The sequence below is a fragment of the Gadus macrocephalus genome, chromosome 3 (genome assembly GCF_031168955.1).
Source record: "Gadus macrocephalus chromosome 3, ASM3116895v1".
Classification (NCBI taxonomy): Eukaryota; Metazoa; Chordata; class Actinopteri; order Gadiformes; family Gadidae; genus Gadus; species Gadus macrocephalus.
The window spans coordinates 18,972,742-18,986,353 of record NC_082384.1 but is presented as its reverse complement, the minus strand read 5'-3'; the positions used below and the strand labels follow the sequence as shown (position 1 = coordinate 18,986,353).

At 48.0% G+C, this 13,612-nt stretch overlaps 2 protein-coding genes across 2 annotated transcripts in view; one reads left to right on the top strand and one right to left on the bottom strand.

The window, feature by feature from the left end:
* Window positions 1-87: 87 nt before the first annotated feature.
* On the top strand, window positions 88-1,843 carry gng13a (guanine nucleotide binding protein (G protein), gamma 13a). Its single transcript, XM_060046444.1, has 3 exons — window positions 88-373; window positions 1,204-1,306; window positions 1,412-1,843. Exons 2-3 carry the CDS (start codon window positions 1,209-1,211, stop codon window positions 1,515-1,517), a joined length of 204 nt encoding a protein of 67 aa, XP_059902427.1. The 5' UTR covers window positions 88-373; window positions 1,204-1,208; the 3' UTR covers window positions 1,518-1,843.
* The window catches only part of chtf18 (CTF18, chromosome transmission fidelity factor 18 homolog (S. cerevisiae)), a 13,743-nt gene continuing 1,908 nt past the window's right edge, over window positions 1,778-13,612 (bottom strand). The window contains exons 5-22 of the mRNA XM_060046348.1: window positions 13,305-13,397; window positions 12,739-12,791; window positions 12,494-12,641; window positions 12,050-12,304; window positions 11,408-11,505; window positions 11,174-11,297; window positions 10,683-10,819; window positions 10,452-10,545; window positions 9,972-10,070; window positions 9,730-9,860; window positions 8,734-8,848; window positions 8,091-8,315; window positions 7,836-7,985; window positions 7,148-7,278; window positions 5,615-5,759; window positions 5,367-5,474; window positions 3,502-3,568; window positions 1,778-2,093 (exon numbers count right to left, since the gene is read on the bottom strand). Coding sequence (XP_059902331.1) covers window positions 1,972-2,093; window positions 3,502-3,568; window positions 5,367-5,474; window positions 5,615-5,759; window positions 7,148-7,278; window positions 7,836-7,985; window positions 8,091-8,315; window positions 8,734-8,848; window positions 9,730-9,860; window positions 9,972-10,070; window positions 10,452-10,545; window positions 10,683-10,819; window positions 11,174-11,297; window positions 11,408-11,505; window positions 12,050-12,304; window positions 12,494-12,641; window positions 12,739-12,791; window positions 13,305-13,397 — 2,295 coding nt within the window. The 3' untranslated portion in view covers window positions 1,778-1,971. The remainder of the gene's footprint in view (window positions 2,094-3,501; window positions 3,569-5,366; window positions 5,475-5,614; window positions 5,760-7,147; window positions 7,279-7,835; window positions 7,986-8,090; window positions 8,316-8,733; window positions 8,849-9,729; window positions 9,861-9,971; window positions 10,071-10,451; window positions 10,546-10,682; window positions 10,820-11,173; window positions 11,298-11,407; window positions 11,506-12,049; window positions 12,305-12,493; window positions 12,642-12,738; window positions 12,792-13,304; window positions 13,398-13,612) is intronic.

Genomic DNA, 13,612 nt, shown 5'->3' with positions numbered 1-13,612 from the left:
AATGCTTCCTGCCTCCAAGCCCACTGGATATCCATAGAAACTCACTCAAAAGATTTCCATAAAGGTGCGCCAGGGACCGAGCACTCGTTTGACTAACAAACCAACCCGGCTCCAGTTGCCGCCCTGCGCCTCCCCCCTCCAGTCGCTACAAAAGACGAGCGCAAGGGAGTGCCTACAGCCAGACAACTAGGACCTCCTGCACTGCCCAGCGATAGTGTACCAGTGTAGAGCGGAAAATCCCACGGAAACGAGATTGTACACAAGCTCTTTAGTCTGCTCACTCGCTAGTGTCCCAGATTTTGTCCTCCATCACTCGGCTGACGGGAAAATCGAGCGGCGCAGAACAGCGGACTACTTGCCTACAGGCCTAACGGTAAAGGCGCACTCTAAATTACGTAAAGGCTATTTCTAAAAATACTATGGAAGCAGATCTTAAGCTGTATTTCCGCCAAGTAAAAATGTCCGTGTCGATGTTATAGATTCAACACTAAGGGGCTAGGCAGTGTTTATGGAACATCAGTACTGCCAGTCAAACGCGACAGGCCCGTGTTAAAATTGTTCTGTAGACGGCGCTTGTAAATACGGCATATGCAATCATTTGTTTGACGAACGATGAAGAGCACTCGACGCATATATATTGCATCTGTAACAGTTATGGTTATGATTCTTTACGGCCTACGGGTTTCAATGCGAACAGCTGGAGGGGCTGGAAACGCCAGTATAATATTGGCATCCGAAAGCCACGCTCTCGTAAGCCAATATTATAGTGGCGTTTCCAGCGCCCCTCCAGCTGTTACCACCTCCGGTGAGCATCCGCGACCTACTTCGATCCATTAGACAAATGAGTGGGCGAGAAACCTTCTAATCGGCCTCTAATAATAAACTATCGGACCGGTTTGCCGTCGCACCACATCGCTCCACTCTTGGAGCAAGGTGCCGAGACGGGAAACGGATCGTCGATATAGGACATCTTCCTTATTCTGGATTTAAAAAAAATAATGTTTTAACGAACGACCTTGAATTGTGTGTGTTAAAAAACATATGCAAGGCTTTCACACGCAATTATAATTTATATGAATGCATGTCAGTGATATTACATTGTTACAGCCGGGCGATGAGGCAATACAACTACTCGGATAACTACACTGAAATGTACTTATTTGAAATTTGCCTGTGATGAATGTTTGAATGTTTTGAAAACAGGCACCATGGACGAGTTAGACGTACCACAGATGAAGAGGGAGGTGGAGAGTCTTCAGTATCAGCTGGCAATCAACAGAGAAAAGTCCTCAATCACTGTCACAGAGTGAGTTTATTTCTCCCACACACGTACAGAAATCACACACATGCACACACACACTACTGCTTCTGTGCTAACGGGCCGATATGTGTGTGTGTGTGTGCGTTTCAGGCTTGTGAAGTGGATTGAGGGCTGTGTGTGTGACGATCCATTTCTGAACCCAGAGCTGATGAGGGCCAACCCCTGGGTGGAGAAGGGAAAGTGTGTGATCCTCTAAGGGGCGATGCAGATGCACGCAAATATTATCACGGATGCACACCTAACGACCCCCCCCCCCACACACACACACACACACTTTCACGATGCACTTCCTCATTCTCTTACACTGCTATGATTATTATAAATATTTATTTGGACTCCCACGAATGCTTTTTTAATTTATGCTGAGGACTGGCAGACGACCTGGCTGTATGTGTGAGTGTAGAGCGGTGCGTAGCTTTCTAGACGTTTGCGTAGTTATGGACCCACTGAGCGATGTTATCAATCAAGGTTTTTATTGGCTGTTTGTACTGTCAATCAAAATAAACACTGTTTTGAACTGAATGGGATTTTTCGTCATTTGAATAAAAGCATCAACTTCGGAACACACATTTTTATATACATTTACACAATCTTTGCCGTGGAGAACGTCACAGGCTGGTGTGCGAACGCCGCCGGTCCAGGGACGGTCGTCAGAGCAGCTCTCTGACGTACACGTTTCTTCGGACGGCGTTGGAGACGCCCTCGTTGAAGCGGAACCACACGTGGCTGTTGCCGACCGCCGTCCCCATGGACTGCTCCACGCTCTTCTCCCCTGCACCCACAACACAGGCGTCACGCACAACACAGGCGTCCACCTGTCCTGGGGCTTCACTCTCCCCCGGCCTTCCCCTCAGTGGGTTTCCGCTAACCCCCAGTATGTCAAATATATCGGGATTCGGCAGGCTCAGTCTTAACAAATTCCTTATCGAATCTCTATTAGTACTAGAAACATTTTGAACAGCCCCTAAATTGTCAACTGGAGCAGGGTTTGTGATTTCATTGAAGGAAAAAACTATATCTATATTTCCATAAAAATCCACAAAAACTAATTTCAAAAGATTTGATAGGATTCAGATTTGATGAGCCGATTTGGATACGTTAAAATGTAAAAAATGATACGCTACCAGTCTTTAGACTATGTTACTATATTTAGTTGAGATGCATTGCCCTGTGGTCAGAGTATGCCTAGAGTTCAAAACAGCTTGATTTGTTATTATTCGTATGATCCCATGACTATATATATGCCTGTTTAAAGGTGTAAGAAGGTAAAGATTGCCCAACCCTAACCCTTCGATTTTAGTTTGACAATCTTCGCTTGCAAAACAAAAATGGCTTGTTAAAATAAGACATATCTTTGAGATTAGTTTGTGTATAGACTGGATATTTCACACCATCAGATCCCTGATACTGATATTCAACCCGGATACTTCCTAATATCAAGGACATCGGCTGCACTCGGCGAAATATGTGTGAAACATTGTCCAATGTGCAAACAAGTTTATCTGAAATAAATCGGCGGTTGAGATTGAGCTATTGAGCTATTGAGATTAGGAAGCCAAAAAGGGGGAATAGGCTTTTCGCTAGTCAAACAGAATCCTCATGGTGGATATCAATCTTTAATATTTGTTTCAGACAGACGGTGTACCATCTGTCTGAAACAAACCAAATATATAAAATGTCTCTTAAATGAATCTATCACATTTTACGGAAGGCTATACAATTAAAACTTAACAGGCTAAAATAAGTGTGTGTGTTTTTGCGTCATCGCCTCAAGACAAGTGCGTCATCGGTTTAAGACACACCTTCAGGCAGGTAGCCCTGTTTTAATGGAAATGCAAATTTTAACCCCACTGGAAGTGGCCTAGTCTGGCTAGGCCGGTATTGTAGAAAGTATAATGAAGAAAAAAAAAAGACTGCTCAAAAAGCTATAAAGTGGTACATAACCATGTAATGAACTTATTGTCATACTGTAAATACAAACGCCATCACAGATCCCACTTTGAATGTCGGAATATTGTTATTTTCTTGATAACCGACAGTTTAACATTAGAAGCCCTTCAAGGAATTGACACTTCCGGTTACAATCATGGAGATAAGGTTATGAACATGAGACTAATAACGTCATTGTATGTATATATATATATATATATATATTAATAACAGACAGAAAGAACCAGTACCTGTCTCTGAGGTCAGGACTTTCTTTGGTTTGGGGGCTACAGCTCGACCAAAGAAATCCACCTCCGGCTGCAACACACACACACACACACACACACACACACACACAACTTTAATCAGAAACGACACAAAACACTAGGTCGTGGCAGCAAGGTCAATTGGAAGTTATTCAAGGTTTGCATGTGTGCACAATCTACACACACACACACACACACACACACACACACACACACACACACACACACACACACACACACACACACACACACACACACACACACACACACACACACACACACACACGCACGCACACGCACGCACACATGTCATTAGCCTGGTTCCAGAAAGCTTGGGCATTAGGGAGGAGTGTGGACTAGCTTCTCATTACCCTGCTCTCTGGGGGCAGTGTGAGCCTCCATTAGTGAGAAGTGGAGCGGCAGGAGGAAGCCCAGAACACGACCCCCCCCCTCTTCTCCAGTCACACCACTGGCCGCGCTGACGCCAGCCCACCTCTAAGGGGGCTACATATTGACGGAATATGATACTGCCATATCTCTCATGAATATTGCGATGTCGATACTAGCTTTGTTATTCTTAAACGCATGTGAAAACACAAATGTTACAGGAATATGGATCAGAATAGAATCATAACACTTCAAAACACGAGGGTTTAGTATGTTCCTAGTCATAATGGACTGGTTCATCATGAACAACAAAATAAATAGCATGTCTACAGATGAGGACATGTTGTGCAGTATAAAAACAATATCTACAGAACAGGACATGTAATAGACAAATAAATGTTTACAACAATTATCAAGAAATGAGAGGCAGCAACAGGGCCCAAAGACACGGTGTGTAGCCTCAGAAGGCGTGGGGCGCGTTCCCCATCAACTCCCTGGTGGAGGTTAGGGATGATGGGTGCGGAGAGCTAGCATGTCAACCACACTGTACTGATCTGATGTGCCGGATCAGAACGCAGGTCTGACCTCTGCACCTGACAATACGAACCCTGTGGCTGCAGTTCCTTTCCCCCCAAAATACTTCCTGCTAAGTCAAACCGCCTGAAACGGTAGGCAGATTTTAACCAAATGTTACAAAATGTACTTGCTCGTCAGAAACCACCCGGCATTAACAATTGAGGTCAAATGTACAGCATTATTAAAGCGCTGCTGTAGTGATGCATGAAAAATAAAAACTCCACATATCCATAGAGATTTATGCAGTTTGAGCGTCGTTATATTTCTACTAGATATTAGATATTCAACAGAAATGTACGCTCTGAACATCGGATCGGTGACACTGGGAACTGAAGACGTGATCACCCAGAGTGTCGACCAGAATTCTGGCGGGCTTCGAGCGGCCGCAGGCCGTGGCCAGCTGCCTGCCCCCACTGTGCCCAGACGGCTGTACACACACACACACACACACACACACACACACACACACACACACACACACACACACACACACACACACACACACACACACACACACACACACACACACACACACACACACACACACACACACACACACGCAGTCCAATCAGAACGCGGGCCTAGACCACCTCCAGAGGTGGTCTAGTCCTGACCTGCTCGGAGACGGTCCACACCTGATAGTTGAAACGTCTCACTTGCACACACTTGCAATGCGCACGCGTCACATGGTATGCAGACTAGCCCAAACCAAATCCATGTACACCTGAACCGTGATTCGCTGCGGTGACTCCTCTCTGACTCCCCCTACTGTTGCAGTCGTGCCCCTACAGCTACAGGCAGTGAGGGGCGTGGGTTCAGACCAAACACCTCCCAACCACCCCCTGTGTAAAACGGAATGAGTCGGGGGAGGGATGCGCGCGTCTCACCCTGATCTCCACCGTGGTCTGTCGGACGATGGTTTCCAGCCTCTGCTGGTGGTTCTTTTTGGGCTTGGGATCGCTGGTGCTCTTCGCTTTCTCTTTGGGCGCCTCCGTCTGCGTTGCACACACAGAAACATCAATATGGCTTCATGGAAAATATTGGATTGTATTTGTAGGGATACAATTACAATTACATAGTGTACAATTTCTTTGTATGTGAAGTGCGGTGATGGATAAAGCCAGATCAATCTAACCGCTGCTGGGTTCCTCAGCATCATCAGATGCTCGGCTCTCCTCATTTTCTCCTGCTCCATCTCTCTGCTGATCGTTTGTTTGGCCTGGTATGTGAGCTGGCGCCTGGGAGGCAGACCTGGGAACTTCACTGCCTCATCCACACGTCTGCACATGCGCACGCACACACACACACACACACGAGAAAAAGGTGATTGGAAGCAGGACAACACGTGCACTATGGCAGTTGAATGTGATGGAAACGGAAAGTCCCCATTTTCTGATGCCCAGATTTAGATTTAGAATCCGTCTCTTTCCTAATACCATAATCCTTTTACGGCAGATCCCATCTGAACTCATCCCATTCACCCACGTAATGTCCAACGCGAAACATGAAGTCATATTTGTTGTTGATGTATTAAGCATCTTTATGGCAAATAGCCAAAAAGAACTAACAATATATTTTTCCATACATAGAATACATACCGATAAGATTATTATCATTGGACTTGAATCATGCCTTTTAAGTGAGTTAAGGTCGGATTAAGATCAAAGAAAAAAAAGTTTAAGCATAGAAAAAATAATGAAAAACAAAAAATTAAAAAAACAGCACTCTTCCCTTTGAATATCCCGCTTTTCCGCCTGCATTTTGCAGTGAGTGGGCAAGTCGAGGTGTGCTAATGGCAACCATAACAACAACAACAACAACAGCAACGGCTCAGTGTCCCACAGGGCTGGCGTCAGAGGGTGGTGTTGTGGCGGGCCAGCGAGGGCAGGTAGATGAAGGCGTACACCAACAGCAGTAGCAGCAGGGCCACGGCCAGGGGCAGGCCCCAGTCGCTGGTGACCAGCACGCTGTCACAGCGGGCCTGCAGGAGGGAGCCGCCCTGGGCCTGACGCCGCTCCCCGACCTGGCCCAGCATGGCTCAGCGCGATAGGCCAAGGTAGGCTAGGCTAGGCTGGGCTGGTCGGGTGCTACGACAATTTCAGAAACCGGAAACCGAAGATCGGGAAAAAAAGCGCCAATCTTCCGTTTGCGTCGTTGAAGATCGGGCGTCAATCACTACACCCCTTCTGGACGGATGGTCCTCCGGCCCGTTCCCCTCCTCTCTGTGTGGTTCCTCTTCTTGGTCTGTGCTGATGTGGAGCCACCGCTGGTTCCCCTGTCGTCCTGGCTCTCGCCCAACCCTGGTAGTCCCCTGACGGCGATCCCCATGCGTCTCATCTCCGCCCCACTAGTCTTCCACCGTCCAGCTGGTCCAACAATAGCCTCTAACTGGTGATTGATGTGCCGTTTGCCACCTCCCCCTGCCCCAGCCATCACCTCCGCAAACAAACACACACGCCAGGTGTTGAGGGGATTACTCTGTAAGCCCGCATAGAGCCTCAAATCAAACAAGCCTTGACCTCATCAACCCCCGCATCACACATCTGCTCACAGAAAGTGAGTGAGTGTGTGTGTGTGTGTGTGTGTGTGTGTGTGTGTGCGTGCGTGTGCGTGTGCGTGTGCGTGTGTGTGCGTGTGCGTGTGTGTGTGCATGTTGGTGTCCACTCACGGCTCCAGGATGTAGGTGTACTGTCCCTCCGGGGTGCGGTCCTGCCGGTAGGAGAGGTTGTAGGCCAGCATGGTGTCGATCAGCTCCCGCATCTGCTCCTTCTCTCTGGTGCTGAACAGCTGAGGGTTGACCTGGAAGAGAACGTAGCACCGTGAGCAACGCCAGAAGAGCCGGGGAAGCCGCAAATCGACATTTGCTACAAGTAAAGCAGCGAGGAGTTGGAAGTGTAAGAGGGTAAAGGGATTTATAAAAAGGAGTAACAAGGGTTACCTCTGATCCTTTAGCAGACACTGAGCAAAGGTGAACGGGCTAATTGTCTTAAGACACAGGTCATCAATGAACTGCACGAAGCAGGTAGGGTTGAGGGCATCTTCCTGGAGGATGCCAACATGTATGCTGCAAATATTGATTCAAACCAAGAACCTTGCAGTGGGTAACATTAATCACCATACTGATTTTAGGATTTTTTTCCTCAACTTTATTTGTACCCGTGTGTTTAAACCAGGGCTACCCAATTTGGGCAGCCCTGAATAAATATAAAAATAAAAGCCTGAATAAATTTTGGCCCTCCACTTGGAAGAATTTGAGCACCCCTGGTTTAAACCCATGTGCTAACGGACTGAATATAAAAGTAAAGGTAAAGGCAGAATGAGCCAGCCAGCCGGTCAGGTGTGGGTGTTTGGCGTACAGGGCGTAGCTTGGGGCAGAGGATGTCCAGCAGGAGGGTGAGGATGTCGGCACTGAGGCTCAGCTCACTGATCCTGCTGCGGACAGCCGGGGGGATGTCGGCCATCATGGTGGACAGAGCGTTCCTGTTGGTCTGGAGACGCGTGGAGGCCTGCGGAGGGAAAGGCCGGACATCACACAACCTTTCGCTTACATCAACTAGCTTTGTTGTTTTGTGCGTTGCCTTGTGTTTGCGTTGCGTGCGCGCGCGTCGTACATCGTGCTGACTGTGGGGGTAGCTGAGGCGGGGGACGTGGGCGTGGGCGAACAGGAAGTGGAAGGTGACGGACAGGAAGGGGAGGTATCTCATGAGGGAGAAGTTCTGGCCGTGCATGATGGTTTGGTTGAGCTGGTCGGAGAAGGACAGCCACTGGAGCCCCTCGCACACCAGGTGCATGTTGGGGTCGCGCACGCGCATGGACAGATAGTTGTCGTACAGTCCCTGCAGAAAGAGAACGGAGGAGTCAGGTCTTCAACACATCTTTTACCGTTTTTTTCCCCATCATAAAATGTATACATTTTGGGCTTAGTTATTTTGACATAATCATGATGCATTCATGAAGCCATCATTTTCCAGAATACGTGTAATATTCTAAGTATTTTCTTCACTAATGTGCGTGTGTGTTATGCTTTAACATTTCATTCATTCCAATCTCATCTTTCCGTCCGCAAAAAGACGAACTACATTTCTGTCCCTGGCTGGGATTAATAACGCTCTTCTTTACTTTAACCTTTCAATTGATCTTTCACCGCCTGTGTTCGTGGCATGCCACATTCCCTGTACACAAGCCCTCATGGCAAAGGGAAGGACGCTGGGCGTCCCCCGTCCCCCTAAAGGGCTGCGATGCGTGTCCAGTTACCTGAGAGACCTTGTCGTACTCCCCGCTGGACTGGGCTAGGAAGAGGATGTGTTGGAATCTCTGAGCTCCGCCTCCTTCGCCCGGACCCTCGTCGAACCCGGGTCCGACACGCTTCCTGAACACCAGCACAACAACACGGGGTCAGCCCGGACGCGGCGGGCAGATCAAGGGGCAGGATGCGCCCTGGGGCGCCTGCCTCAGTTACCTCTCGGGGCCACTTCCCGTCCCAGCTTGGTTGAACCCCCTCAAAACGGGCTAGCTATGAGTATTATGGTCTGTCCATATGGGTCTTGTTATGTCTCAAGCAAGCCCAAGTCTAGCGGCATGAAGTAAAAGCTAAATCATTTGGATGTCCTGCACCTCCCTTCCGTCTGGGACAGGAAGAGATTGACAGTATCCTGACAAGGGCACTCGCAACGATGATTCACGGCACTGCTATGGTTGTTAAAACATGTTTTATCTGCACCTCATCAGCGAGGAAATTAGTCCTTCTCAGTTCCCATGCTTGCCCAATTGACCCCATCATTTCACTGCCCATATATGGCAGTGGAGCAACGCCTGAGGCCATTTCCCCTTGCAACAAGCTGGACCGAGAGCGGGCAGCGTTTTGCTGCAACAGTGTGTGTGTGTGTGTGTGTGTGTGTGTGTGTGTGTGTGTGTGTGTGTGTGTGTGTGTGTGTGTGTGTGTGTGTGTGTGTGTGTGTGTGTGTGTGTGTGTGTGTGTGTGTGTGTGTGTGTGTGTGTGTGTGATCCTATTTCACACACTCTACACAAGTTTGCAGTTGAAATGGAGGATGACTACCAGGTCTATTGGTCCTCACTTGTCCTCTCAGGTATAAAATATTATTCATATCAAGTCAAAATTCCCAGACACTTTTTGTACGCAAGCATCTCACAGCGTGGGGTCAGGCATCTGGCACAAGGAGGCCTACAGGTAGACCATGTGGTTCTACGTTTGAGGCCGGGCGTTGAACCCGCCCCCACTGGTTAATGTACCTCTTCACCCGAGGCAGCTGGAAGGTCTCCTGCCAGAGATGGAACAGGCCCTTGTTCTGGTCCTTCTGCCCCACAGCCACGCTCTGCACCGTCCGGGTGTCCACCATCCTCTGACCTCGACCGTGGAGGAACTACACACACACACACACACATTTAAACAATTGATTTAGATCCAGATAAAATATAATTTAATACAGGGACAAAAATAGTCCAAGTGCACACACACACACACGCACACACACCTGCAGGGTGTTGATACAGGAGCGGATGTCGTTGTCCGTCTTCTCACACAGTGCCATCAAGGTCCCCGTGTCCGCCTTCATCCCCTGCACCCGGGAGATCTGCCCACAACACACAGCGTAAACAACAGGCACGTAGACTACACACTGCCATCAGAACAACACACGTGTAAGCAACACCCAGCCATCAGAACACACGTGGATCCACAACCAACAGCTATCAGACCAACACACAGCTATCAGACCAACACACAGCTATCAGACCAACACACATCTATCAGACCAACACACAGCTATCAGAACAACACACAGCTATCAGACCAACACACATCTATCAGACCAACACACATCTATCAGACCAACACACAGCTATCAGAACAACACACAGCTATCAGACCAACACACAGCTATCAGACCAACACACAGCTATCAGAACAACACACAGCTATCAGACCAACACAAATTGTGTGTGGGCGAGTGCACCTCTGATAGTCTCTGTGTCAGGCGGGTGGGCTGTGTCTGGGGGAAAGCCAATAGGAAGGCTTGCAGCCTCAAAGGCCTGAGAGCTGGAACATAGCTGAAAGGAAAGACAAACATCAGATGAATGTTGTATAGAAGCCTCCCTATTCATCCATATTAGCCATATTATTGCCTTATAAGCAATTTCCAAAAACTACAATTCCCTGCATGGACCACATTTCCAACAACTCTTACAGGTCGTTACAGATGCAGATGATTGGTCGAAGGAGGACGCCCTCCTTTTTCTTCTTCTTCTTTGTAGTTTCTCCGCCTTCCTCTCCCCCGTGTCCGTCTTTTCTGTTCAGTGTGGCCAACAGGATGTTGATGGCGGCCTGTTGAAGAGAACAGACAACCAGAGAGGAGCAGGTGAGGAACACAACCCGTCTTAACTGACAAAAAAGGCTTGGTTCAGGTGTAATTTGCACTGGTCTAAAAGGCTTACATATGGTTCCGGAGTTGACGCGGCGCAATGACCACGCGGTCGCTTTTCGACGCGTCGGGTTTACGTTAGCGGACCAATCACAGCCCTAGCTGCTGCGTCACCTCGACGCAAGATTAAAAATGTCGGGGGGGGGGGGGGGGGGGGGGCGCACGTCAGGCCCTTTGCGGTTAAGGGGCCTGTAAACCCCCTCGCGTTGCTTCACCGTGGAACCATAACTAAGCCTTAAGAGGCTCTTGTGGCGTACCGTGGGCGCCCCGTCAATCTCGTCGATGATGAGGCAGTTCGGCCTCTGATTGGTCCCCAGCACCGACTTCATCTGCGTTGCCGTGTCGACGCGTCTCTGGAACACCTCGGCGCTGCGGTCGTCGCTGTCGTGGGGAAAAAAGGACAGACATTTAAAAAAAGAACACCATTTGTGAAGTTGTTTGAGGAACCGGAACTACACAAAGCTATTGTGTAGCAATGTTCATCGACTTACCTGGCATTGATTTCTACCACGTTATACCCAGCATGCTTTGCGATGACGTGAGCCAGGGTGGTCTTCCCTAAGCCTGGAGGGCCGGACAACATTGCCACCTACAAGTAGGGGAGAGAAATAGAGAGAATTAGATAAATACTGAAGGAAGTCACAATCAATCGTCCTGCCGTCGCAGACAATCTTTTAGGGGATTATAAGCCGTAGGGAAGGAATATCATACACAGTGTTGTGACCCTCAATGTCAGTATCAGGGGACAACATTGACATTATGTTTACCCTGCTATGTTAACCCTGCAATGAAAGCTGTGAAAAACGTCAATTGGGTTTATCTTCAACCGTTGAGTCTATTTCCTGTGCCCTAGTGCATCAAAGTAGCACATAGATATTAGTGTTATGAGCAACACCTGTGTTGTTCCAGTCCATAGGCATGTTAACGAGCTCATGCCTTTAACTTCAAGCATATGAACAAGGGTCTGCCTTGCAATGAACTGTAAGCAAGTTGATGAGTGTATACCTTTAACTAAGTATATTAAGTGCTTGCCTTGAACTGTAAACGTGTAAACGAGTGCATACCTTAAACTATAACCCTGTTACAATTGACGTGTGTATACCTTGACCTTTAAGCATTTTACAAGTGTGTACCTTGAACTTGGGCCGTTTATGATTGTCCAGCTCCGCCTCCAGAATCTCTTCAGTTATCTGACTCTTGGTTTTGAAGGTTTTGAAGTTGGTGTTCTCAGCAGCTGGATTGGGTTTGAACTTGTTCTGGTACGGGTTCTTGGCCTGGGCCTGGGCCGGGGCCTGCCTGTCAACCTGAGGAGGCCGCACCTTCCTCTCCCTCCCAAACACAACCGTGTCCCAGAGCTTCAACCACTTCAGCAGACAGCGGTTGGTAAACTATACAGGAACACACATCCACCAAATCAATGACACAAAACACGCATCAATTCAAACTTCGGCCAGTATCAATGGGTGGCATGTTTCGGTTCAAGTTTTAAAACAATATTCGGGTCCTTCGGCATATCATACATTCCAAGAAAGACCGTATCATATAAATAAGATAAGACAGGCCATGGATGAACTCACGTCATCACTGAGCAGCTCTGTGTAGTGGTGGGGAGAGAACCTGTCCACCCAGAGTCGAGAACGTCGCCCATCCTCATCCTCGTTATCTTCCTCTTCCTCCTCCTCTACCTCGGGGCCACCAAACTCGCCAAACTGCTCCGTCACACCGCTGTGCACAATAACAATGGACATGAGGAATCTGCAACATCTTCAGATGTTGGTCTCATGTGTCAGAGAGGTGGGTGTGGTGGGAGGGAGGGTTTTACCGAGCCAGCATCTCCGACAGGCGTAGAGATTCCTCCACAGCCTGTTGATGTTGCTGTAATCAAAATAAATGATCACAATGACATCATAAAGCACCACTTAGAAATTACAATTCAACCAATTTTCAGTGATTTACAATAAATCGCTCAATGTATGTTTTATTTTGGAGGTAATTTAAATTAGCATTTTAAAAAGGTGACATGTTATACCAGCAGGTGTGTGTTTGATTAGCTGGTACAAGCCGTATTGAAAATCTGCCTCTTCTGACATCACTGGTGGGCGTGTCCACCTAGATATGCTGTATAGATCAGTCTACCAGCCTACCCCGGCGTGGACTGAAGCAAACGTTGCTCATCTATCACGCACACTTGTGATTACAGAAGAGGCTGACTTCAAAACGTCTTTCAACAGCTAATCACACTCTAACCTGTCGGTATAATATGTCACCTTGAAGGGACACTTCATGACTCACATCAGTATTGTTTATGTTCGACTGTTTGTTGTGAATAAAGTTGTCATGCATTGTAAATACGGGAGGTGGTGAGCGATAAAGCAGACGGGGACTCACCCTCTCTGCCACCTGCACCCTCAGCACGGCAAAGGGTTCTGAGAGCAGGCCCAAAGAACCGTCCAAGTGCAGCGCTCTCCTGGGATCCGCCAGCTGGACCAACCAGAGGCATCATGGGTAAGTCAACAGAAGATATTGCAATACATTTACATTTGGCATACGCTTTTATGCAAAGCGACTTACAATAAGTACATTTGTCATAGGAAGGTGAGACAATATATCGCTGTCGGTACAGTAGGGATGTTCAAAGAACCAATCACTAGGTTAAGCCACTCCCCGTATACAAAAAGATAGCTAGGATAAGATGC

Coding starts and splice junctions, on each gene's coding strand:
- gng13a (XM_060046444.1), top strand. CDS start 1,209: ATGGACGAGTTAGACGTACCACAGATGAAGAGGGAGGTGGAGAGTCTT. Junction 1,307..1,411: donor TCCTCAATCACTGTCACAGA/GTGAGTTTATTT, acceptor TGTGCGTTTCAG/GCTTGTGAAGTGGATTGAGG.